The following is a 26267-nucleotide window of genomic DNA, read 5'->3' as shown; positions in this document are numbered from 1 at the left end:
CTGGGGATTCAAGACATAGTTAATCCAGCATGTGGGTTCTTCTGTTCCAGCTACGTGTCGGGCATCGTCCAGTTCTATTACAAGAGCGACGACCGTGTCCAAAGTGACTCAGAGCTCCAGGCATGGATTCTGGAGATCTTTGTGGAAGCATTCTTATCCAGAAAGGCCTCAGGACTACCCTCCTCTCTGGAGACCATGGCAGATCTCACAAGGTTCTTGACCGTGGTGATTTTCATCTGCTCAGCTCAACACGCTGCTGTCAACAGTGGCCAGGTGAGACAGAGATTGTGTTTTATTTATTTATTTATTTATTTTTGCATTTATATACCGCCTTTCGTTAAAAAGATAACCCCAAGGCGGTTTACAAAAGTTAAAAACATACAATAAAAAGACAATAAAAACATCATGTTAAAAATATAAAAACATATAAAACAGGCATAAAAACAATACAACAAATACAACAAATGTTGCCAACTCTCCCTCATTTCAGGGATGAAATATTGGTCCCTATAGGGTTTCCCCTATAGGGACAACATTTGTCCCTCATTTATTCAATAGCATATAATTCAATTACATACATGTCAATAATAGGCTTTTGATTACCACTGCATACACCTCCCCTCCAGCCAGACTCCACAAACTAGTGTCCCTCATTCTGGAACTTGTGTCCTTCATTCTGGCAATGAAATGTTGGCAACCCTAGACGGAGAGGCCTCCCCACCCCTCACACACGCACCCTGATTTCCCACGCTGTCAGCAAACACAGCTTCTGTCGGTTTAGTATGCGTGAAGGCAGAGAAAGTATTTACAACTCTTGAAACAGCCCTCCATTGTAGCCTCCTGCCTCTGGTCGGATTTTTGCCATGACTATGCCAGAGAAAAAAGGTGGGGAAACCCTAAAATGCCTCTAAATGTGGGGTTTCCTGGCCCAGCGTATTTCGGCAAGGCCTTTATCAAGAGCTCTTGATCCAATATCTCTCAAAAGTCAGAAAAGGTTCAAGAGGAGGTACTCAGAGGTGCACTTAGGTGATTTTGGAGCCTGGACCTAAAGGCCTTTGGAGCCCCCTCTCCCCGCTGGAGAGCTCCCTCCTGCTGCAAGTTAAGCATCACACACATACACACAGAGTATTTTTAACATATGGGTTATATTGATGCAAATATGCAGTAGCAGAAACACTTCAACACGCAACTTAACGTCTTCCCATTCCACCTGTTTCTCTCCCCACTCCCACATCTGTTGCTAAAGCACCCGGCATAGGTCATAATCACACCTGGCACAGTGCAGGCCAGCAGTGACCACACCACCACCCAGGACAGTCCAAAGAGGATTTGGAGGGGCCCCAGGGGTGGGGAGGCCCTGAACATCGGCCCTGAAGTCCAGGAGTAAGAGCAGCACTGCTTGTGCTACTCTTAGTAACTGAAATCTAATAGATTTTAAAAAAAAATAAAATTCTGGCCTGACACATTTTGTTGAGGCCCTTGAGACCAGGAATATCGTTCCGATTAGAGGTATTTGGGGTTTCAACTCCTTTTTCATCCGGTTTAGTGCTTTCCCCCCTTTTTTGTTCCATTCGCCGTGTCTTGTGGTAGCAAGCATGACTTGTCCCCTTAGCTAAGCAGGGTCTGCCCTGGTTGCATATGAATGGGAGACTCCATGTGTGAGCACTGTAAGATATTCCCCTCACGAGAAGGTTCCCAGTTCCCTCCCTGGCAGCATCTCCAAGATAGGGCTGAGAGAGATTCCTGCCTGCAACCTTGGAGAAGCTGCTGCCAGTCTGGGTAGACAGTACTGAACTAGATAGACCCAGGGTCTGACTCCGTATATGGCAGATTCCTATGTTCCGGCCCCTGGTTTAGAGAGGCCTATAATACTGGTGGGTGTTGTTGATCTTACTTTGCAGTTTGTTATTTGTCGGTTGGTTTCTATGCTGCCTATTTTGCCTGTTAACTGCCATTTTATCCCTGCTAACTGAGCAAAGAGGCTCCTTTTTAAACTGGTGATTCTCTTCTTTTTAGCAGGGGGAGAGCAACTGGCCCTATCCAGCCCCAGCACAGCATCCCTCCAGTGGCTGCTGCTGGTGTCTATCTTTCTTTTTAGATTGTGAGCCCTTTGGGGACAGGGAGACATCTTTATCTATTTATTTTTATTTCTCCATGTAAACTGCTTTGGGAACTTTTGTTGAATAGCGGTATATAAATATTCATAGTAGTAATTTCAATTGTGATTTTATGCCACTTTGAAGGCAGTTTTGAGCTGAAAAGTGGCATATATATTTTTATCATTACTAATAACGTGGAAGTTGAAATGAAATTTGCTTTTGCACAGGGTGAATTTTGCCCATGATGGCTCAGATCTGGCCACCTTGAATGACATCGAAATTGTTGCCTCCCATGCATAGCGGTGGGCCTCTATTAAATTTAAGGATTGCTTTAACATGGTGGTGCATCCCTTGTCCACAGTATGACTACGGAGCATGGATCCCCAACATCCCGCCCTCCATGAGGAGACCCCCGCCCAAGGTGAAGGGTATGGAGACCTTGGAGAGCATTCTGGAGACCATTCCGCAAGTTAACGTCACCTGCATTGCCCTGAGTTCTCTGTGGTTGCTAAGCAATGAGGCAGGGGACAGGGTAAGACTCTGCTTGGTGGCAAAAATCTTTTTTTTTTTTTAATATCCAGCATTTCTGTGGAAAAAATGTTGAGTGACCAGATGTGCATTTTGCTACTGAAATGTTGAGTTTTACTCTCAAAATGGGACTTTTAGCAGCATTTTGAAACATTTTTTTTAAACTGGCTGATCCCCAAATTAAGCCCTGCACAATGAACAAAGGGTATGCTAGCTCAAGAAGATTACATAGCTTCACAAAGTCATGGAGAAGACTGAAATTGCACTATTGCACAAAAGCCGGTGTGGTGTAGTGTAGTGGTTAGAGCGTTGGACTAAGACCAGGGAGACCCCATTCAGAACAAATTTAAGGCCATTCACTTCTCTCTCAGCCTAAGCGACCTCACAGGGTGGCTGGGAGGATAAACATTACATGTACACCACTCTGGTCTTGTGGTAGCAGACATGACTTGTCCCCTTTGCTAAGCAGGGCCCACCCTGGTTTGCATTTGAATGGGAGACTATTTAAGTGTGTGGGCACTGTAAGATATTCACCTCAGAGGGTGGGGCTTCTCTGGGAAAAGCACTTGCATGCAGAAGGTTCCAAGTTCCCTCCCTGGCAGCATCTCCAAGATAGAGATTCCTGCCTGCAACCTTGGAGAAGCCATTGCCAGTCTGTGAAGACAATACTGAGCTAGCTGGACCAAGGGTCTGGCAGCTTCCTATGTTCCATTCTGGGGTCCTTGGAGGAAGAGTGGGATATAAATAAATAAAGTTTCTTGGGAAACATATTAGGCACACCAGAAGTCACATGCCTTGTTGTGCACAACACTTGCCAATCAATCTTTATTGATCTAGTCACTGACCAGTAGAAGTAAATACACTTACCAGTATATAAGTAATCTGAATACATACCATATACAGAATAAAAAGAAATACAAAAGCTGTATAATAAATAGTAGAAATAATTCATAAGATTATACTGCTAATAAAACCTTACCGATTACGTTATTAAGTCATAATAATGTTATAAAATCATAATCATGTTATAAAATCATAATATTAAATTACTAGTGTTTTTAGGCCTGTTGTAATAACGGGCGCTAGTAGGGGAGAGTTCCCCCCCCGCCCCACTCCCTCTGGCCTTCCCCCCCCCCCCGCCCTCCCAGCTGCCCGAGACCTCCTTACCCGAAGCAGCCCGCGACAGTCGGGCGAACTAAAAGCAGTTTTTGCGAAGAAGAGAGGAGCTCCCGAACAGAGCTCCTCTCTGTGCTAAGCCTCTTCCCGAAGTGGTGCTTTGGGCGCAAAGGACGCCTATTGCGTCCATAGCAGCAGTTTGGGCATTGGCTTAGCACAGAGAGGAGCTCTGTTCGGGAGCTCCTCTCTTCTTCGCAAAAACTGCTTTTAGTTCGCCCGACTGTCGCGGGCTACTTCAGGTAAGGAGGTCTTGGGCAGCTGGGAGGGCGGTTGGCGGCCGTGGCGGCGGCTGCGGAGGCATTCTCCTGGGCCATTTTGGCCCTTAATCATTTGGAGGGGGGAGCGGGGAAGGCGAATTTGGGCAGCTGGGAGGGCGGGAGAGCGGGCAGCGGCGGCGGCTGGGCGGACTCTGGGGGCGCCGCTGCCGGTCCAGTCCGGGCCGCCCCCGCCTCACATTCCCGGCCGGTTTCCCCGGCCGGGCAAGGGCCCCAAGAACTCCCAGCCGCCTGGCTGCGGCGGCGGTGCCAGGCCTCGGCGGCGGCTCCGCCACCACCTCGGCCAGCTTCCCCCGCCGCCTCCTCCCCCCGCCCGGCTTCGGCGGTGCGGCCAGGCCGCAGCCATGGCTCCGCCGCGCCTTGGCCACGCCTCGGCCAGTGTCCCCCTCCTCCGCAGTCCCGGCTTCTTCGGGGCGGCTGTTTCTGGCCGCCCAAGATGGCCGCCGGGTCCTGCCTGTCGTGCCTGCCTTGCTCTGTTCTGGGCATGCGCTCCGCGCATGCCTAAAACAGGCGAGGCACGAACGCACGCTTGGTGTCTGTCCACGGACGGACACCAAGCGTTTTATTAGAGAGGATGTCATTAAATTAATCACATTATTAAAAGGAAAAATCTGTTACTAAAGTCTGATCACTTAATAAACAGTACTATTTATTAAGTATATTTATCATCGAGACAGCATGGATAACATCTCCTGACGAATTCTACTGGCTATCAGACAGAACTTAAGTACTTTATATGAAATGTCATCATCCTAGTCAGAAGATAGCATACATAAAATTTATTCAGTTGGCCTGGAAAATCTGTTAAAACTCCAGACTTAGCTCAGCTAGCTAGCAGCCCAACAGCCTTGCTTAGTCTGGGTGTCAGCCAGAGACTTTTGTGGGAAATTCACAGAATGTTTAAAAAGGACCCTCAGTTTCAGGGGCAAAGCCTGCATTTTGCTATTCAAATATCAATTTTGCCCCGCAATTTAATTGTTTTGCCCCAAATGGAGGCCATCCTTGAAGTTTTAGATCCGGATTATTTTAGGGCTCTGAATGTGAGAAGCTCACTGTGACCTAAATGTGAGTCAAACAGGGATGTTCAAACCCCCATCACCATGGATTTATCCTTAATCTTTTTCAGAGGCCTTTGGGATCCTTTCCAGATGAACATTTTGTCGAGGATGAGCCAAAGAGGCTTATTGTGGCTTTTCAGGATCGCCTGGCTGAGATTTCAAAGGAAATTGAGGAAAGGAACAAGGTTCTTCCCCTCCCATACAACTACCTAAACCCTCTTTACATCGAGAACAGCATCTCAATTTAGGTCCTGCTCCCAGGTGATGAGGGATGTCTCACTGAAATTTGTAATTCCCTGCTGTGGGTTGCAAATCTGTTCCATCTCATCATGTTTGACTGCCCAAGAGTATTTCTCCGACTCGGAATGAAAAACGATGTTTTTGCGAGATCCTGCAGATGCACGGTCGGCTTTCAGCAGATCAAGCAGAGAGGTGCATGCCCAACATTTTTTAAAATGTTAAAGCTCTTGCTGAAAACTTTGTTGATTTCTGGGAAACTATGTAAACTACAAAGCCAGCTGATGCAGAGAACTAAAGAGATCTTTAATATTCACCTTTCACTCTCAGTGAAACTTGCACTGATTCCTGTGAACTAACTGACCAGACTGCCTGACTAGTGACTACTGCTTGGCTATTCTTGAGTATGTTCTCTATTTGGGTCCATTCCCTTAATTGATCCTTGCAAATTTTGGTGGAATTACTGCTCTCATCCACATCCAAAACCCTTTCTTGTTGCTGAGTATGTTTGTTTTTGGACCAAAGAGAGATGGCTGAATGGTATCATGGTCCTCTGCTGTGCCTGGTGCTGGGAACTACAATTCCCAGGGTTTAATGTGATAAGGCACATAAACACAGCACGTTCAGTGCACTTCTGGGATCTCACCTGTGGAGGTGCTGAAGGAGTGATGCTCATTGCTGTGAAGTAATTGTAGCCAGAGCACAGAGCTGCCCCTTCACTCCCGGCTACACCTCTTCCAGTTCCACCTCATGAAGGAAGCTTATCTCTCGAGTATTCAAGTGCCTGGGGAATGCAGAACCTGTCGGGCTGATCTCCAGCATTCCCAGCCTTCATTGGAAGAAGATTCTGGTTCCTGCCCCACCCTAGAACACAATCCTTCCATTCAGATTTTTAAAAGAAACATCAGGTTTTAGTGATGGTGGTGGTGAGACAATTCATCTGGGGGAGTGGGGGCGGGATAAGATTTTTATTGAGGGATCAAGACCCATTTCTGGATGTATTTGAGAGTAGAATAGAAAAAGGCCACCCATTTGAAGAACATTGATTGGGCTTGTTTGCTAGCGCAATGGGCAGTCACCTCTCTGTCACCTCTGGTAAAGGTAAAATGTGCCGTCAGTCGATTTCGACTCCTGGCGCCCGCAGAGGCCTGTGGTTGTCTTTGGTAGAATACAGGAGGGGTTTACCATTGCCTCCTTCTGCACAGTATGAGATGATGCTTTTCAGCATCTTCCTATATCGCTGCTGCCCAGTATAGGTGTTTTCCCATTGTCTGGGACAAATACCAGCAGGGATTCAAACCAGCAACCTTCTGCTTGTTAGTCAAGCATTTCCCCACTGCGCCACTTTAAGGTGGCTGTTTAAGAAAGGGGATTTCTGCCTTAGGTGTGCATACCCAGTACCAAGGTTCAGTTCATTGTCCTTAGGCCAGGGATTCTCAAACTTGGGTCCCCAGATGTTGCTGGGCTACACAGCTCCCATCATCCCCAGTCCCAATGGCCAAAGCCTGGGGGTGATGGGAGTTGTAGTCCAGCAACATCTGGGGAGCCAGTTAGAGAACCTTAGAGAACCCTTAGGCCCTCCATGGGTAGAATCAGTGGCTGGCTAGAATTCTAGGTGCTCCTCAGGACAGGCGTTCTCAAGCTTGCATCCCCAGATGTTGCTGGAGGATAACTCCCATCCTCTGGCTATTCTGGATGGGGATGATGGGAATTGTAGTCCAACAACATCTGGGGACCCACACTGGGCAACCTAAGGAATAATCATATGTGGTCTGAAAAAAATGTGATTGATTGATTAAGTGCTGTCAAGTCGGTGTCAACTCTTAGCGACCACATAGATAGATTCTCTTCAGGATGACCTGTCTTCAACTTGGCCTTTAAGGTCTCTCGGTGGTGCATTCGTTGCTGTTGTGATCGAGTCCATCCACCTTGCTGTTGGTCGTCCTCTTCTTCTCTTGCCTTCAACGTTCCCCAGCATTATGGACTTCTCAAGGGAGCTGGGTCTTTGCATAATGTGTCCGAAGTAGGATAGTTTGAGCCTGGTCATTTGTGCCTTGAGGGAAAATTCTGGATTGATCTGTTCTATGATCCATTTGTTTGTTTTCCTGGCTGTCTTCTCCAGCACCAAAGTTCAAAAGCGTCAGTACTTTTTCTATCTTGCTTCTTCAAGGTCCAGCTTTCGCATCCATAGAGTGTCACAGGAAAAACCATTGTCCAAATATTTCTAGTCTTTGTAGACATAGACACGTCACGGCATCTAAATATCCTTTCCAAGGCCTTCATTGCAACCCTACCAAGTGCTAGTCTGTGGTGTATTTCTTGACTGCTGGATTCTTGACTGTTGATGATCAATCCTAAAAGCAGAAGCTATCCACCACTTCAGTGTCTTCAGTATCAATTCTGAAAAAGAATGAAAAGAATATATACATTCTTTCATGAGAATGTATACATTCTTCCATTGAATACATCCAATGAAAAGAATGTATAGCCTCCTTATATGGTGTCCTGCCTTAAATGTGCAACACATAAAGAACAGAAGCAAGATAACGATCATGCTGAACCCGTGAATCAAGTTAAGCTAGTCTTGCCACCCACTATTGGGTTGACAACACATGATTCCTGGCAGCTCGGGAAGCAGAATGCGGATCACTGAACGTGGATTCTAATATGGAGGAGGAAGATGAAGAGGAGGAGGAGGAGGAAGAAGGATCTTAGTCTTCCTCCCACAGGATTCTTCTACTTCAAAATACAGGGTCAGAGTACATTTGAATGCTTCTCAGTGCCCAGAGTTGCAGACATGTAGAAAGCAATCACTTCAGGGAGAAAGGTAGGCATTAATATCTTGATCTGCTAGCTTTCCACTGACAGAGCATTGTTGGCATGGGGGGGGTGCTTTGAAACATGCAAGACCCTCCTCTGCAGAGGTGCAGTATGTGTGTTAGGGCTGAGCCATGGGCAGCTTCCTCCAACTGCCCTAGGACCCAAGGTCAAGACTGGGAGGCCCTGCAGGCAACTGGGCATCGAGGGGCAGGAGAGAAGGTGAGAGTCAGGATCAAAGCTGGGGGTTGGGCGTTGGGTGGGCTGACTAGGACCACACTAGGGCCACACAGCAAGCTGTAGGCCAGGGGCGGATGTAGGGATCAAGAGGCAAGCTGGAGATCATGAACTGTCATGGCCCTTGACCCCAGGCTCCCTCAGTTGAGAGATGAGGTGGAACATGCAGGGGATGCAATGGGGTGGGGAAAAGCTGTGATCCAGATCCTGGATGACCCTGTGCCACTGGGACCTGCCACACCAGGAGAAGCCGAGCCAGCGTCCCTACCATAACCAGAGGCCATCGTCCCCCGACTCAGAGGAGTCCCCTGAGAACCTACCAGTCTTAGCCAAGGCTCCCTAGTATTGCCATAGCAGTGGTTGGGCAAGGCCTCTTTAAGCAGCACAGCCTTTCCTAGGGGAAGGGTGAGGTCAGTGTCACTCCGCCTGGGGAGCAGTAGTCAGTCCGATGTGAGGAAATGCCGGAGCAACGTCCCTTTTCTGCTGCCGTGCCCAGCTCCTGTGTCCCTGCTGAGCGTTGGCCAAGGTTCTGACTCATGCCCACGGAGCTGTCCAGGGTCTGGTGAGGTCTTTGAGTCCTTCTTGGCAGAGACCTTGACTTAGCCTGGAACAGGGAAGCAACTGGGTCATCTAGGAGAGACCATATTACTCCCGGATTGAAGGAGTTACACTGGCTGCCAATATGTTTCCGGGCAAAATACAAGGTGTTGGTCATAACCTATAAAGCCCTAAACAGCTTGGGCCCTGGGTTTTTAAGAGAACGGCTTCTTCATAATGAACCCCGCCGCCCATTGAGATCATCAGGAAAGGTCCGTATGCATTTGCCACTGGCTCGTCTGGTGGCTACTCAGGGACGGGCCTTCTCCGTTGCTGCCCCGAGGCTTTGGAATGCGTTCCCTAGTGCAATAAGAGTCTCCCCATCTCTGACATCCTTTTAAAAGTCCTTAAAGACGCATTTCTTCACCCAGGCTTTTAACTGATATTGTTTTGAATGTTGTTTTTAGAATATCGTTTTAAGAGTTTTAAATTGTGTTTTACATTTCTTGCTTTTAAATTTTTGTTTTGTTTTTAATTAATGTTTTACTTTTTTAATCTTGTTGTAAACCACCCAGAGACATAAGTTTTGGGTGGTGTAAAAATATGATAGATAAATAAATAAAAATAAATAAGTAGCCGAGCCAGAAAAAAGAGAGACAGAAACGCAGCAGGACCAAGGAGACCTCAAAAAAACCCCAAAAAACTCCAGATAGGCAGCTTCTTATACCTTTCCTGTTGTAAGAGGAGCCTGTGGTTGACCCCATGGGATGGGACTTATCTAGGGCATGCAGGCTCAGAACCTGGATGGGGCTTTAGCTCAATGGAAGGGCATCTGCTCTGCATGCTGGCAACATCTCCAGGTAGAGACTCCTGCCGGATACCTCAGAGCGCTGCTGCCAGTAAGTGCAGACAATGCTGAGATGAAAAGTTTGACTTGGGAGAAGGCGGATTCTCCTCTTTCTAAAATCAAAATGTAGCTTTCTCTTCTGCCATAGAAGAATGGGTGCCCAGCATTAGGCACGACTGAAGTTTTAGGTCGGGTTAAAAAAAAAATCATGTAAAATATCATGAGTTTGTTATGAAATAAAATGACATCATCATGTGATATATGTTTTGCACGCCCATTAAAAAAAAAAAAAGGTAGCCACTGTCTGAATTTGTATCCAAAATGTCAGCTTCCAAATGATAATTCCATTGTAAGGGATACTTTTTGAAAAGCACGCCGATCTTAAGGTTTGCTGGGATGTTCTTAAGGCTATGATTAGCAGAGTTTCTGTTTTTGTGGTTTCATTATTATGGTTTCTTAGGATGTTTTGTTGTTCAGTGTTATTGTTTTGTTTTCCCATGCTACTTATTTTAAGCCATCTTGAAGATGTTTTTGTAAACGGAAAGGTGGAGGGCAGCCATGTAATATCAAAACTTCAATACTGTTTCTTTACAGTGGCATCTATTATTAGGATTTTTTTAAAATAACTGGATGAAAATTATATACATTTGAACATTTCCAAGTTCATTCACATAGATCTGTTCAGTCCCCAACTCCTCCCACTCTGGGGCACCCCAACCCTATACTTCATCTTCACCATATCTCCAGCCATCTTTCTAGTATATCTCCAGGGTCCATGGCTCTATGGAAGGCACCAAGGGGATTAGGCCAAGGAAGAGATGCCCCCACTCCCTCCACCACCATGACAGCTCCAAGGCAGAGAAGGCTCTTGGCCTGCTTTTTGCTGCACTGCAGTGCCACTCAGAAAATGGCCAGAGAAGGTACTGTGTTTCCCCAGACCTGTTTCTCTTCTCTCATATTTTCAAACATACACTTTCTCTCCCCCCCCCCCACATCTCACTTCCCCAATGCACGGAAACACTGACGGAATTGTTCACCACTCCACAGCCCATAACTCTGCATGGCCCCATGCGCACAACTTTGCATTTCGGGGGGACATAGGAAGCTGTTGTCTACTGAGTCAGACCTTTGGTCCATCTAGCTCAGTCTTGGCTACACAGACTGGCAGCGGCTTCTCCAAAGTTGCACGCAGGCGCCTCTCACAGCAGTATCTTGTAGATGCCAGGGAAGGCACTCGGAACCCTCTGCAGGCAAGCAGGCAGGTTCTCTTCCCAGAATGTGATCTCTTCCAGTGCTCACACATGTAGACTCCCATTCAAATGCAAAGCAGGGTAGACCCTGCTTAGCAAGGGGGACAAGTCATGGTGCCTACCACAAGCATGGCTGCAACCCACAAGCATCTCTCCTCCCTTAGACTGGGGGTGTGGCTGCCAAGATGGTCTCTGTTGGTCCTTGATCAAGCAAAGACCAGGAGCAGTCACGAAGTGAAACCAGCAAAGAAACAGGGGAAAAAATTCCTTCCGTGACTATGAAAATGTATGTAATGAGAAATCAAACATAAAAAATGTAACTCAACATGAAAAACGTATATTCGAAAGGAAGGGTCAATATTAAATGACCAATACACATATACAAAAAACACAAACCAGTAATAAATAACCAATAACATGAATGAACAAGCGTTATGAAACTAAATTGAGTAACTTGACACTAATAATGCATAATGAAAACCAGTCAATAATAAATGGTATACCAAAAGCCTTCTCACATAACTGAATGCATCAGTGATAACATGTCCTGCTAGGCTGTGTCCAGCTTATGAAAGTAGATACCGGTCTTTATGTCAGTTGGGAGGCTGATGACGCTTTGGTGAGCGAAACGGCTTTTATCCAGAAGAGTCGTCAACGTTGATTTATGAACGACTTCGATCCATCTAGTCCGCTTTTCTTCGCATACGTTGATTTATGAACAACACCGATTCATCCAGTTTGTTTCTCCTCGCAAGGGCATGCAGAGGGTGGTACTGTACAATCGGTGCTGAACATTTTGCCATTGTGGACACTTTCATCTCCTCCTGGGACTACATCTGACTCAGCGCATTTGTTATTTACAACCCATCATGTTACATAACTCTGCCCTCTCCATCGTGCTGCCCTATATTTGGCTGGGCCCCATCTTCCCCTTTTGATTACCACTTTTGTACATGCTATCACTGATGGATTTTCATGCTGAGTTACATTTTTTATGTTTGATTTCTCATTACATACATTTTCATAGTCACGGAAGGATTTTTTTTTTCTGTTTCTTTGCTGGTCCTTGATCAAGGGCAATGTGAGGAAAGGCCCTCATTGCCAATGACAGAGAAAGTGATAAAGCCTCGGGAGGAAAATGCACTTTACTTAAACTCAGGAGTTCTGAACCTTGGGTCCCCAGATGTGTTGGGTGGCAACTGCCATCTTCCTCAACTACTGTGGCTAGCGAGGATGGGAGTTTCCATCCAAGCCCATCTGGGGACCCAGGGTTCGGAACTCTTGCTTTGAGGAATAAACACAGGACTCTAATGCCACATTGGTGTCATTCTGCCCATGCATCGTTGGAAAGCCTTTCTCCAAACTGACAGTACAGAACCAGCCCTCTGCGATACTCAGTGGGGCTTCCAGAGGGTGTCACTGCTCTCAGTATCGATGTGTTTTGTGTGTTCGGTTTCCCCCCCCTTGTTTTTTTTTTCCTGGATGTTGGAGATGAGAGGAGAATATTTCCCTTTCTTGGTAAAGGAACATTCCAAGGGGAGTGACTGAGATTTTATTTATTTATTTATTTATTTATTTATTTATGTTTACGTTTTATATCCCGCTCTTCCTCCAAGGAGCCCAGAGCGATGTACTACATACTGAAGTTTCTCCTCACAACAACCCTGTGAAGTAGGTTAGGCTGAGAGAGAAGTGACTGGCCCAGAGTCACCCCGCAAGTATCATGGCTGGATGGGGATTTGAACGCAGGTCTCCCCGGTCCTAGTCCAGCACTCTAACCACTACACCATGTTGGCTCTCTATTGCTAGGAGTCTAGTGGTCTCTGGAAGTACATGACTTGGGGCAGTGTGGTGGGGAGCCCTCATCCTGCAAATGGGGTGGCCCAGCTGAAACCTGGGGGTGGGGGAGTGAAAGGGAACGATGCCAGAACTCCCCACTGCAGCCCAGCATACAAAACAGTAGAGCAGAAGTGTTTGGAGGCAGACTAGGCTGCCTGGTCTCAAACGGGCTGTCCCAAATGTCTGCTACCCACAGCCTCCAGAACAGACCTGTCACTTGTGCAGTAAACCTGTATTTGCTGCCGGCCTGGGATTGCAGAAACAGGAAAGGTGAGGCTGTGTCCAGTGCCTAGCAGGCTACGGTTTGTGGCTGGAAGTTTCCTGTATTTCTCATGCATCTGGCTTCAAGAGGCTTGTTATACACAAAGGTTGCAGTGGAAGATGCAGGCAGGGGGTGCGAGACAGAGAGAGAGAGAGAGAGAGAGAGAGGTGGAGAACTTCAAAGGGAGACCTCAAAGTAGAGATGTGCACAAAACCAGTTTGCTCAGTTCAGTTCATGTCTGAACTGGACTCGAAACAAACTGGGCATGTTCAGTTTTGGCCCCCAAACAGACCACCCCCGGCTTGTCTCGTTTTTGTTTGTTTTAAAAAACAACTTTTTAAAAACAACACACTGCCTCGGGGGGGGGAGATTTGCTGCTGCAGCTGTAGGAGATCTCTGGCAGCCCCCCACCCACCCCATAGTCATGACTTGGCCATACAGATGGCCAGTGTGCATGCGTGGTGGCCTCCAAAAGGGCCGCTGCCAGCGGAGAGAGCCCTGGAACGGGCCAAAAATGGCCCGAACTCAATTGGACCATTTGAAACCCCGGGGGGGGGGGCTCGCACATCCCTACCTCAGAGCTGAAGAGCCTGGAGCAAGTACAGGGAAGGGAAAGGAGGTGGGTTCCGGAGGAGGGTTTGCTGAAAAGAGCCTGTGCTGTGCTAATGAATCCTCATTAGTATGGGGTTTGAAATGTTCATTTTTCATTGCTCACAACTCACATTCTCATTGATCGCTGCAGTCACACAGGGCGCCATGCTTGGGATGTGGGGGTTACCGCTGCACTCAAATGATAAACTATTAATGTTAAATTGTAACCAATGGGACTATTTGGGAGTAGGAAGTCAAACACATGTGTAAAAAATCATTACTCCAGATGATGGTTAAATATTAACAGTCTCTTGTAAGAGTCAAGAACATAAATATGAGCAAAATGTCTGTATTTTATAAGGACAATTGCTAGGGGATAACTAATTTAACTGCCACTGAACTCCTGTTGGTAGAAAAAAACATTTCCAAGCAAGACTGTTATTCTACTTAAACCCACAAGGACGTTGCTGCTGTAAAAATATATTGAAATAACAGTATTGTAGACCGATTTTTAGGCATATAGTACTTAAGCCAGTTTAGATAGGGTTTAACTAACTGAGGGATGCTCACACATCAAGTTCCCTGCATGTGTGCCCTGGTCTGTGTGATTCGTCACAGGAGAGAGAGAGAGAGAGAGAGAGAGAAGCAACGAGGGCCCCACCCAGGAAAGCGCCCACAAGATTGCACAAGGCCTTCGAACCAGTTTATTGGTGCAATTTGGATGCCAGCAGCCGTGTGCGAAGCAAAGCCAGGAGCTCTGTTGCTGTAGAACTTGTGCAACTGAGATCTAGGGACTGATCCTAGCAGCACCCCTCTTCTCCCACTTCACGGGGCAGCAGCCAGTCTGCAGCTCAGACACGCCAGCAAAGAACAGGTTAGCCAGGGGTGGATGGTGCAGACAGCTACCCTTGGGGAGAAGCAGAGAGACATTCTTTCCACTTGCCTCAGAGACCGCACAAGTCTCCCATCTGTCCTTGCAGTCTGAGGTCTCTTTTGCCCTCTTCCAAATGGCCACCTATAAGGTCCAGGTGGCTACTGGCAATCTCTTGCTGGCAGGCACCTACAGCAGCGTCTCCATCACCCTGGTCGGGGCTCGAGGGGAGAGCCCCAAACACCGGCTGGATCATCTGGGACGGGATTTTGTTCCTGGGGCCGTAAGTATTCTGTGAGCGTGCACAGACTAGACTGGGATGGTTCCAGGGATTAAGAGGACAACCTGGAGATCTGCAGCTTGGCTGGCTTTATTTCTTGGTCCGCGTTAAAGCTGGAAAACATTGGCAGGGAGGGAGAAAAACTGGGAGCAAAATACCCATCTCTCAACCACATCATCGTGGCTGATCACTGGAAGGCACTCCATGTGAGGCTGCCTGTGAAGAGTATTTGGAAGCTGCAGATGGCCCAAAATGCAGCGACCAGTGTTTTGTCCAAAGTGGGATCGATCATATTACGCCCAATTTGCAAGAGCTACACAAGGGCTGACAGTTTGTTTCCAAGTCCAGTTGAAGGGGGTGGTTATAACCTTTAAAGCCCTTCATGCACCAGTTCAGGGGCATAGCAAGGTTGTAGTGGGCCCAGAGACAAGATTTTAAAATCCCCACCACCACCACATCATCCTAAATTATTATTTTTAAGGTTTTGTAAATTGTGGATGATGCAAGTCATTTAATGCTGCTAGAGAAAGACATGCTGTTCTGGTAGCTCCAGGTCTCAACACTCACATCCATTTCAGAGGATGAATACCACTGAAGGAAGCCTGGGTGGGTGCGTGGCTGGGGGGGGGGAGTCATGTGACTTGCCTCTGCCCCCCCCAGGCAGTGGGCCCCCAGACAACTGTCTCCCCTTGCCCTATTATAGTTACGCCCCTGCACCGGTTCTCTAACTTGGGTTGTTGATGGACTGCAACTCCCATCATCCCCAGCCTCAATGGCCCAAGGCTAATGTCCACCCAAGTCTGACAACCCTGGCCTTAATGATTCGGGGCCCGTGACCCAGGCCTTTGACCCTTAAGGAGGGCTGTTCCTCATACAATGCTGCTCGCGTTGTGGTGTTTTATTGATGGGTGTTTTAAATTAATTGTTTATGGCTTTTATTGTTGTTGTGTTTTAACATGCTTGTGGACTGCCTTGTTATGATCATTGTTATGGAAGGCAGAGTGAAAAACCTAACCATAAATAAATACTCCTACCTTCTCGTGAAAATATGTGCAATTATTTCCTTCTTACTCACGCTTAAAACTACTCACAATTAGTAACATGGGAAGCTGCCATATACTGCGTCAGACCCTTGGTCCATCTAGCCCAGTATTGCCTACACAGACTGGCAACAGCTTCTCCAAGGTTGCAGGCAGGAATCTCTCTCAGCCCTTTCTTGGAGATGCTGCTGCCAGGGAGGGAATTTGGAACCTTCTGCTCTTCCCAGAGCGGCTCCGTCCCCTGAGGGGAATATCTTACAGTGCTCACACATCAAGTCTCCCTTTCATATACAACCAGGGCAGACCCTGCTTAGCTAAGGGGACAAGTCATGCTGGCTCCCACAAGACCAGCTCTCTACAAATGCTAACGTTAGAAGCATGCAGAAAAGAAAACAGGATGTGCAGCATTGGACACGGCCAATGAAGGGTTAAAAAGCACTGTCTTAAATTGTCTCTACAAGACTCAGCATCCTAAAGACCCAAATTTTGAGCACCTGGACAGATTTCCAAACTTGTGGTTGCAATTTCAGTGTGCATGTGTTGCTGTGTGTGCCCCACTCTCCCCAGCTGATCAGCAGTCCCACAGCCATACCTGGGTTTAGTTTCCGTAGCATATGAGAGATCAGTGGAGGCTTCTGGGGTCTTTATAATATTTGCCATATTCACAAAAGGGCAAATGGGGTTCCTAAAAACAGGCTTCAGATGAGAAAGAGTCATCAGAGTCATTTTAATTAGTTTTCATTGTTCTAATGCTCTAACCTGGTTTTCAGGGTTTTAATTGCTCTTATTGTTTGTTTTCGAAGATGTTTTAATTGTTAATTGGTGTTTATATTTATTGTTTTGATTGTTGTTAGTTGTAATGGTTTCTGTTTTAATTGTAAACCGCCCTGAGCCTTTTCTGAAGGGCGGTATAACAATCGAATAAATAAATAATAAATAAATAAGGGGGGGTGCAGAAGGAGAGAGGGAGGGAGAGAGTATATATGGGAGAACCTCCACGTTCACAGGGGTTCTGTTCTCTGCGGCTACCACAGGTACAGGGACCTCAAAAACAAGAGGCATTCAGGCAATGGAATTGGAGGGATTAGATTCCAGGAGGTCGGAAAAATGTTATCAAAGGGTGGGGGAGGAATGGCCTTAAAAATGAGGGGGGAATGGCCTACCATGATCCACGGCTACCCAGCAGGACAGCAATGCCCCCCAATAGCAAAAAGAAAATCGGCCAGAAATTGTGGGGTTTTGCCTTTTTTTTTCCTTCACCTGCAAAAGGAGCCATTTTGAGGCTCCCGATCTTAAAATGGTGGCCAGAAATGACCTCCGAGGTCATTTCCGGCCACTCTCAACCCATGAATACATGAAAACAAATCCCGTTGTTGCCTATTTTTTTCCACCTATACCGAGGTTGGGTGCCAATTCACTGACTGCGGATACGCAAAACTGCAGGTATGAAGTCCGCAAGTAAGGTTCTTCTGCACGTGCTTAGGAAAATAGGAACACAGGAAGCCGCCTTCTACTGAGTCAGACCCTTGGTCCATCTAACTCCATATTATTGTTAACACAGACTGGCAGTGGCTTCTTCTCCAAGGCTGCAGGCAGGAGTCTCTCCCAGCCTTATCTTGGAGATACTGACAGGGAAGGAACTTGGGACCTTCTGCACGCAAGCAGGCAGGTGTCTTACCATGCCCACATACGTTGTCTCCCATCCAAATGCGAACCAGGGTGGACCCTGCTGAGCAAAGGAGACAATTCATGCTGGCCACCACGAGAGCAACTCTCCACCACACTCAAGAGGCTCGTCCACACAACTGTAAGGTCGGAGGAGATCCCAGTCAGGGTCGGAGAGCCCCATTCATCAAGGAAGCCCTGAGCTCTGCCTCACCCCAGCAGGCGAAAGGCCCGTTCAAAGGACCAGCTGCAGCCCTGAACAGACAAGCAATAAATACCTGACAATGAAATAAGTTATACTAGCTGGCCCGGCGCAGAGCATCTGTGCGCTAGTTCTCCCGGTCTCTTCCCCCACCCCCGCTGATCCAGCCGTCCCCCCCAGTCACCCCCTGCCATCCAGGATGGCAGGGGAGGCAGTGAAACCTCCTTCCTGCCCTCTCACCAGCCAATTCGGCCCCTTGCCCAGCCTCCCCCCTGCCTCACTTCCCTCCCCTGCCTTAAACCACCCCATGGCGGCAGAGAGGATGGGTGCTGACGGGGTGCTGGCGGCGGAGATGGTAGTGAAAGCTCCTTCCATGGGCCCACCTGCCACCCAAATGGCTCCACCGCCATCCTCGCCTTGGACAAAGGTTGCATGTACAAGCCACGCCCCTACATTTTCATTGGTGGGGGCGTGGCTTGTGGTAGCCAGCATGACTTGTCCCCTTAGCTAAGCAGGGTCCACCCTGGTTAAAAATGAATGGGAGACTAGAAGTGTGAGCAGCACTGTAAGATCTTCCCCTCAGGATGGAGCCACTCTGGGAAGAGCATCTAGGTTCCAAGTTCCCTCCCTGGCAGCATCTCCAAGATAGGGCTGAGAGAAATTCCTGCCTGCAACCTTGGAGAAGCCACTGCCAGTCTGTGAAGACTATACTGAGCTAGATAGACCAATGGTCTGACTCAGTATTTGGCAGCTTCCTATGTTCCTATTTTCACGTATAACCTTCGTGTTTTATAGAGAGAGATTATACATGGAATAGGAATATACAGACAAACAGGATGCATTGAGGTGATCCTTTACAAACAACGATCCAATACCAACAACAAAAATTAAACAATGCCAAATCTGTAGCGCTAAGATCAAGTTTCGAAATCTTCCTCAGTCAATGAAATACAATCAATAATCCAGCCACTTATTTTGTGAATTATAAGCACATAGCAGAGTCCTCCTTAAATCCAAAGGGAGCAAGTAGGCTTGAAGTTTTACTCAGTAGACCGAGAAAGTATTTCACAATCTTCAGATGCTAGGGATCTTTCCCAGATGCTGCCAGGGCACTTTCCAGATCAGATCCTGCAACGGGGTCACGTCGGATCTCGGAAGTGGGCTTTCACACTTCCTGCGTTGTGACACCGCTGTCCCTACACAGACAGCAGGGTGCCGTTCATGTTGCCAATGCCTTGTCTCGAAATCGCTGTCTTAAAATTGCTTGTCTTAATCGCTTGTCTTAAAATCGCTTGTCTTAAAATCACTGTTTGAAGAGATTTAATCGCTCGGATTTAAGAGCTAGGACGTCATATATCCAGCATAAGAAAGTTATTGCTTTTTCGAGTCCTTAGTTGCTGCGAGACTGCTCCCCCTACAGTTTACGTTTCGAGTGTGACTTGCCTGGACGGAGGCATTTTGCTGCTGTTGAGCAGCTAGGAAAGCACCCAGGAAAGTGGGTGCTTTCCAGGAAAGCACCCAGGGGTTGGACCTGGGACCTAGGAAGCCCATGCAGGGATTTCAAAGGGGCATCTCACCGTCAGAGAGAGGCAGGCGCTTTGGGCAGCAATGCGATGGGCAGAGGTGAGGGAGTCAAGATGGGGACGGCCAGAGAGGAGAGCCGTCCAGGCGTGAGCTGGCCAGAGAGAGCAGGAGTCAGAGTCCTGGCCAAGGGGGCGGAGTGCTGAGGCGGCGTGGCTGCCGTCTACCTGTGCTGCTGCTCCCCCTTCAGGCGGGTTCTCCTTTCCGTGTCCAGGTGGACGAGTACGAGGTGCCGTGTGAACACGACCTGGGGCCCATCCTGCTGATCTGGCTGCACAAGGAGCCCTACTTGTTTTTCCCCGAGGACAGCTGGTTCTGCAGCTTCGTCACGGTGAAGAGTCCAGGGGGCGAGACCTTCCACTTCCCATCCTACCAGTGGCTGGAGGGATACTGCACTCTGACCCTGCGGGAGGGGGCAGGTAGGACACCACCCCTCCTCTCCTTTCTCAAGGGGCGGCTCATAAACCCTGGCCTGCTGGGAGCCAGGCGGGGCCAGGCCTTTGTGAGACGGCCTTCGGGACCGGACGCCGGGGAGAGATGCCTGGTGGCCCTTGCCCTGGGCGGGTGTGGTGAAGTGGGGTGAGAGGGCTGCAGTTGCTCCTGTGGATGTTGATGTGGGGATGGCAGCTGCAATCAGCGAGCAGAGTATGAGCCGGAATGCCCGATTCAGCCATGAGGCTGTCCGAGTGGACAGATGCCCGTACACTTGTAGATGTGTTGGTGTGAATGACCGTGCCCAGGTTCATGCTCAAAGTGAGACCTGGGTACAGGCCCCTCAAATGCAGGGTACAGATAGGAAGTGTGCTGCTGTACCTGTGTTCAACAGAACGTGTGAATAGTGGTACCTGTGTACACTGTACACTCCTACGAGTACACAGAATGTCTGAATAGGGCTAAAGACCCCCCCGACTCCCTGCAATCCGGACACAGGCTGGAGCCTGTTTCCAGGCTCAGATCTCAGCTGAATTGAATGGGAGGGGTTGTCTCTGAGCATGTGCAGAGCACATGTCTTTAGAAAGCTCCTATGCACTTACTTTCCACCGTCAGGCCGCGGGGGCCAGGGGGATCAGCGCGGTCTGTACTGACTGCCAGCAGCATTCCAGGGCTTCGGACAGAGGGGGGATTGCCCCAGCCCCGCCTGTAGCTGCTGCCAGGCGGCCATGTGACCCACAGCCTTCCAGTGATGGAAGAAGGATTGCAGGCCCAGAAGGAGACTCCAAGGTCCCTGTGCAGACAGCTTCTTGCACAGCAGACTGGGTGCAGAGGAGGCGAGGGAGAGGTTCCCACGCCTCTCCCCCTCTCTCTGAAAGCCCTCCCCACATGGACAGAGCTGTTCCTGAGAGTCAGGCCGGTTCCTTCCTAATCCTCAGCCCTTCCTCCACCCCCAGAAGGCTGTGTAAGTCAGGGTGGGACAGCCACAATGGCCAGCGGCTGGTGGGATGATGGGAGTTGTTGTCCAATAACATCTGGGGACCCATGCTTGGAAACCCCTGTCAGAAGGGTCTCCTATTTTCCCCTTCCCTCTCTAGCCAAAACAGTTGCGGATGATGTTGGAAATCCTCTTCTCTCGGAGCATCGGAAGGAAGAGCTGAAAACTCGGCAAGAAAACTTTGGGTGAGCAGGAGATTAGCTGTCGCTTCCCTTTAGAACTTGCTCCAATCACTTGGGCAGCTGGTCATAAGGCTCTTTTTGGCAGCTGGGCATAAGGAAACTAAGGCTGCACTCTTGAATTGATTTGGCAGTTTGATTACCTGCTTAAAAATCTCGGGTAATCTCACCAAGCAACTAAGATTAATCAAGCAACAGAAGCACATGTAAAAATTTCAGGTGGCAGGCATTGTCTAGTCTTAGAAGAGGCATTCCCCCAATCTTAGAAGAGGTATTCCTCCAGTCTTAAAAGAGGCACTCCTGCAATTTTAGAAGAGGCATTCCCCCCAGTCTCAGAAGAGGTATTCCCCTAGTCTTAAAGAGATATCCCCCACTTCCTCTTCTTATATGGCACTTGCAGCAAGATATATATGCATCATCATGCAGTTCCAGTGAATTACCAGTGCCCATTGATGAAAGGCATAAATATAAATTTAAGAAAGACAGACAGAAAGAAAGAATCAATCAAATAATAGAATCGCTATACACAGAAAATGACACCTCACCTGCTTCGATGCAGAGACTTTTGGTCTCTGCCTACAGCAGGAGTGGCTAACCAGAGGCCAGAGGCCACTGTTGAACTACGACTCCCATCAGCTCCAGGTGCTGTCCCCCTCTCCCAGTGGTCTGTGGAGAAGCATCCCATTCCTATGAGCCCTGCCCCTGCAGGCTGAAGTGGTGCAGACCAGACACAGCCTGACATGCAATCCTGAGAGCAGGTCTTAGTCTTAACTCAGTTCGCCCCGGGTGCTTTTTCTGGGTTGTGTAAGTAACTGGGGTGGTGTGGGAGGCAGGAGGAGCTGTTGTTTCTGAGCAGCGCTGGCAGAAAGAGGGACAAAATTCAACCGATGTGGAGGAAGTGTCTGAGAAAACCCTCCAAATGTTTCTCCTTTGGAGAATCCTCTCTGAAGTTCTCCTTGGCACAAACCTTGAGTGTCCTCTTTCGAATTTCACTGTGGAGAAATTTCGGTTCCAGCCCTAGAAAATCCCACCTTTAGTAGTTGCAGTTTGAAGAGTTAGAAGGTGAACATAAAACAAGCCTTTAAAAAATGCCCTTGCTTGAGTCATCTGGTAAGAGGACTTTGGAAGGCTCTTTCCCTTTCGTATAAGGGGTTCAGACCCCCAAATCCTCAAACCAGTCCTGCTAAGTCTCCATCACGGTGAGAATTCTGTCTTGCAGCAGCGATAATAAGCTAGATTCAACTGGGACAGGGCAGGATGATGAGATCCATTCTGAGTTGTTCTTCTCCAGCAAAGGGTACTGCCCAGAACAATGGGCACCTGAGCCCAGAGGTGCACCTAGGTAATTTTGGAGCCTGGACTTAAAGGCCTTTCGAGCACCCCCTCCTCCCCCACCCCAAGTTAAGCATCATCCTCCCCTAAACACACACTGTGATTGATTGATTAATTGATTGATTGATTGATTAAGTGCCGTCAAGTCCGTGTCAACTCTTAGAGACCACACAGATAGATTCTCTCCAGGATGATCTGTCCTCAGCTTGGCCTTTAAGGGCTCTCAGTCAGTGGTGCATTCATTGTTGTCGTAATCAAGTCCATCCACCTTGCTGCTGGATGTCCTCTTCTTCTCTTTCCTTCCACTTTTCCCAGCATTATGGACTTCTCAAGGGATCTGGATCTTCGCATAATGTCAGGGGCGTAGCTATAATTGAGCGAAAGGGTCAAAGAACACGGGCCCCCAGCTCCTGAGGGCCCTCCAGATCCACTCCTCCCTATTTTCTTCATTATCTCCCTCACTCTGGGGGGCCACCAGAGAGAAGGATGAACACAGGCCCTCTCTCCCCTAGCTACGCCCCTGCATAATGTGTCCAAAGTATGATAGTTTGAACCTGATCATTTGTGCCTCGAGTGAAAATTCTGGATTGACCTGTTCTATGATCCATTTTTTTGTTTCCCTGGCTGTCCGTGGTATCCTCAAAAGTCTTCTCCAGCACCAAAGTTCAAAAGCCTCAATATTTTTTCTATCTTGCTTCTTCAAAGTCCATCTTTTGCATCCATAAAGTGTCACAGGAAAAAAACATTGTCCAAACAATTCTAAGTTTTGTAGGTATAAACACGTCACGGCATCTGAACATCCTTTCCAAGGCCTTCATTGCAACCCTACCAAGTGCTAGTCTGTGGCGTATTTCTTGACTGCTGGACCCTTTACTGTTATGGTCGATCCTAAAAGGCAGAAGTTATCCACCACTTCAATGTCTTCATTATCAATTCTGAGGCTGATCGCTGTACCCATTGTTTTGTCTTCTTTACATTTAGTCGTAGTCCCATTTTTTTCACTGTGCTCCTTGACTTTCATTACTAGAGCTTGTAGATCATCTGCATTCTCAGCTATCAAGAGTGGTGTGATCAGCATAGCGCAGGTTATTGATGTTTCTTCCTCCAACTTTAAAACCACACTCCTCTTCTTCTAATCCAGCTTCTCTCAGTATATGTTCAGCATATAAGTAGAAAAAAGGAGAAAGTAGAGAGCTGTGTCTTACTCCTTTACCGATATGGAACCAGTCTGTTTTACCATGTTCCGTCTGGATTGTGGCTTCCTGTCCTGTGTGTAGGTTTCTCATGAGAACAATGAGATATTCCACAACTTGACAATTGAAGGCATTTCTGTAAAACACATATTGACTTCTTTCTGGTATTCTTTGGCTTTCTCAATTATCCAGCGTGCATCAGCAATGATGTCTCTTGTTCCTCGGCCTGTTCTGAAACCAGCTTGAACATCCAGCATTTCCCTTTCCACGTAGGGCTCTAATCTGTGTTGGATGAGCCTGAGCATTATTTTGCTAGCATGTGAAATTAAGGATATTGTGCGATGGTTTGAGCAATCTGTTAAGTCTCCTTTCTTTGGTATGGGTATGTAAGCTGAGCTCTTCCACTGTTGGCCACTGTGTCATTCTCCAAATTTGCTGGCATAGTTTGGTTAGAGCCTTGACTGATTCTTCTTCTGTTGCGTGCCATATTTCTGTAGCTATTCCATCCATTCCTGTAGCCTTCCGACTTGCTAATGACCGGAGTGCTGATCTAACTTCATCTTCCCGTACTAGAGGTTCTTGCAAGAAGGGCATATCTTCTAGAGTTTCTTGGATGTTGATGTCCCTGCTGTACAAATTTTCAGTATACTCCTATCTCAGTTTGACCTTCTCTGAATCAGATACTACCTTCCTTTGGCATCCCTTAACTTACCAATTCGAAGTTGGAACTTCTTTCTGAATTCAGAGATCTTTCGGAAAACTTTCCTCATTTTTCTGTGTCTATTTCCACCCTTAAGGTCTTTACAGACGTCACTGAAGGAGGTGTCCAGCAATCCCTCTTGCAGTATTAGACTGGATCAGTTTCAATCTGTGATGCCTGAGGATGTGGACAAGCTGCTTGGGGCGGTGTGGCTTACCACTTGTTCTCTGGATCCTGTCCGACTTGGCTGCTTCTGTCTAGCAGGGAGATTGTTGGAGGTGGCCTAGTTAATATCATAAATGTATCGCTGAGGGAGGGAAGGGTGCCTTCTTGTCTGAAGGAGGCAGTGGTTAGACCGCTTCTTAAGAAGCCTTCCCTGGACCCCATAGCGATGGATAGTTATAGGCCAATCTCCAATCTCCCTTGGTTGGGCAAAGTAATTGAATGGGTGGTGGCCAACCAGCCCCAGGCGGTTTTTGAGGAAACTGATTATCTAGACCTATTTCAAACTGGATTTAGAGCGGGCTATGGGGTTGAGACAGCTTTGGTCAGCCTAATGGATGACCTTTACCCAGGAATCGACAGAGGGAGTGTGACTCTGCTGGTTCTTTTGGGTCTCTCAGCGGCGTTCGATACCATCGACCATGGTATCCTTCTGGATCGCCTGGGGGAGTTGGGGATAGGAGGCACTGCTTTGCAGTGGTTCCGTTTCTATCTCTTGGGTAGATTCCAGATGGTGGAGCTGGGTGACAATTGCTCCTCAAAACGGGAGCTGTTATATGGAGTCCCCCAGGGCTCCATTCTGTCACCAATGCTTTTTAATATCTACATGAAACTGCTGGGTGAGGTCATCAGGAGATTTGGTGCTGGGTATTATCAATATGCTGATGACACCCAAATCTACTTCTCCTTTTCATCTTCAGGAATGGCACTCATTCTCTAAGTTCCTGCCTACAGGACGTAATGGGCTGGATGAGGGATAACAAATTTAAACTGAAACCAAGCAAGACGGAGGTGTTCATTGTAGGGGTTCAGAGTCTGAGGGAGGAGTTAGAACTTCCTGTGCTGGATGGGGTTACACTCCCCCAGAAGGAGCAGGTGCACAGCTTGGGAGTACTCCTGGACCCAGGCCTCACCCCGGTATCTCAGGTGGAGGCCATGGCCAGGAGTGCTTTCTATCAGTTTCGGCTGATTCGACAGCTGCGTCCATTCCTCGGAGAGGATGACCTCAAAACAGTGGTGCATCAGCTGGTAACCTCCCGGTTTGAGTACTGCAATGCGCTCTACATGGGGCTGCCTTTGTATGTAGTCCGGAAACTTCAGTTAGTTCGGAATGCAGAAGCCAGACTGGTCTCTGGGGCAACCCGGAGAGACCATATTATGCCTGTTTTGAAACAGCTACACTGGCTGCTGATATGTTTCCGGGCAAAATACAAAGTGCTGGTTATTACCTTTAAAGCCCTGAACGGCTTAGGTCCGAGTTATCTATGAGAGCGCCTTATTTTACATGATCCTCACCGCACGTTAAGGTCATCTGAGGAGGTTCGTCTCCAGTTGCCACCAGTTCGTCTGGTGGCGATTCAGAGGCGGGCCTTCTCTGTAGCGGTTCCTGGGCTATGGAATGCACTCCCGGCAGAAATTTGTAATTTGAGATCATTGCTGTCCTTCAAGAGAGCCTTTAAAACGCACTTATTTGGCCTGGCCTTCCAGAGTTTTAAATTATTAATTGTTTTAAGCTGTTTTAAATTGTTCCCCTGATTTTCAGGGCTTTTAGCTGTTTTATTGGTTTTATTGTGTTTTAATAGTTTGATTTTAATTGTTAATTTGTTTTTAATTGTTTTTATCATGTTGTGAACCACCCTGAGCCGTATCGGAAGAGCAGTATATAAATCTAATAAATAAATAATAAATAAATAATAATAAATAATTGAGCTCTCCCACCTCCTTGCATCAATAATGTAATCAATTTGATTTCTGTGTATTCCATCTGGTGATGTCCATGTGTATAGGTGCCACTTTGGTTGTTTGAAGAATGTGTTAGC

At 47.7% G+C, this 26267-nt stretch overlaps 2 protein-coding genes across 2 annotated transcripts in view; both read left to right on the top strand.

The window, feature by feature from the left end:
* Positions 1-5694, top strand: part of LOC128331538 (hydroperoxide isomerase ALOXE3-like) — a 28864-nt gene extending 23170 nt beyond the window's left edge. The window contains exons 12-14 of the mRNA XM_053265084.1: positions 51-273; positions 2461-2631; positions 5205-5694. Coding sequence (XP_053121059.1) covers positions 51-273; positions 2461-2631; positions 5205-5384 — 574 coding nt within the window. The 3' untranslated portion in view covers positions 5385-5694. The remainder of the gene's footprint in view (positions 1-50; positions 274-2460; positions 2632-5204) is intronic.
* A 9066-nt stretch (positions 5695-14760) lies between these two features.
* Positions 14761-26267, top strand: part of LOC128331594 (hydroperoxide isomerase ALOXE3-like) — a 47652-nt gene continuing 36145 nt past the window's right edge. The window contains exons 1-3 of the mRNA XM_053265179.1: positions 14761-14907; positions 19607-19811; positions 20922-21006. Of these exons, the coding sequence (XP_053121154.1) occupies positions 14761-14907; positions 19607-19811; positions 20922-21006 (437 nt within the window). The remainder of the gene's footprint in view (positions 14908-19606; positions 19812-20921; positions 21007-26267) is intronic.

This window comes from Hemicordylus capensis, chromosome 6 (genome assembly GCF_027244095.1).
Source record: "Hemicordylus capensis ecotype Gifberg chromosome 6, rHemCap1.1.pri, whole genome shotgun sequence".
Taxonomy (NCBI): Eukaryota; Metazoa; Chordata; class Lepidosauria; order Squamata; family Cordylidae; genus Hemicordylus; species Hemicordylus capensis.
Note: the sequence above shows the minus strand (reverse complement) of the source record. Positions and strands in the feature narration are given on the sequence as shown.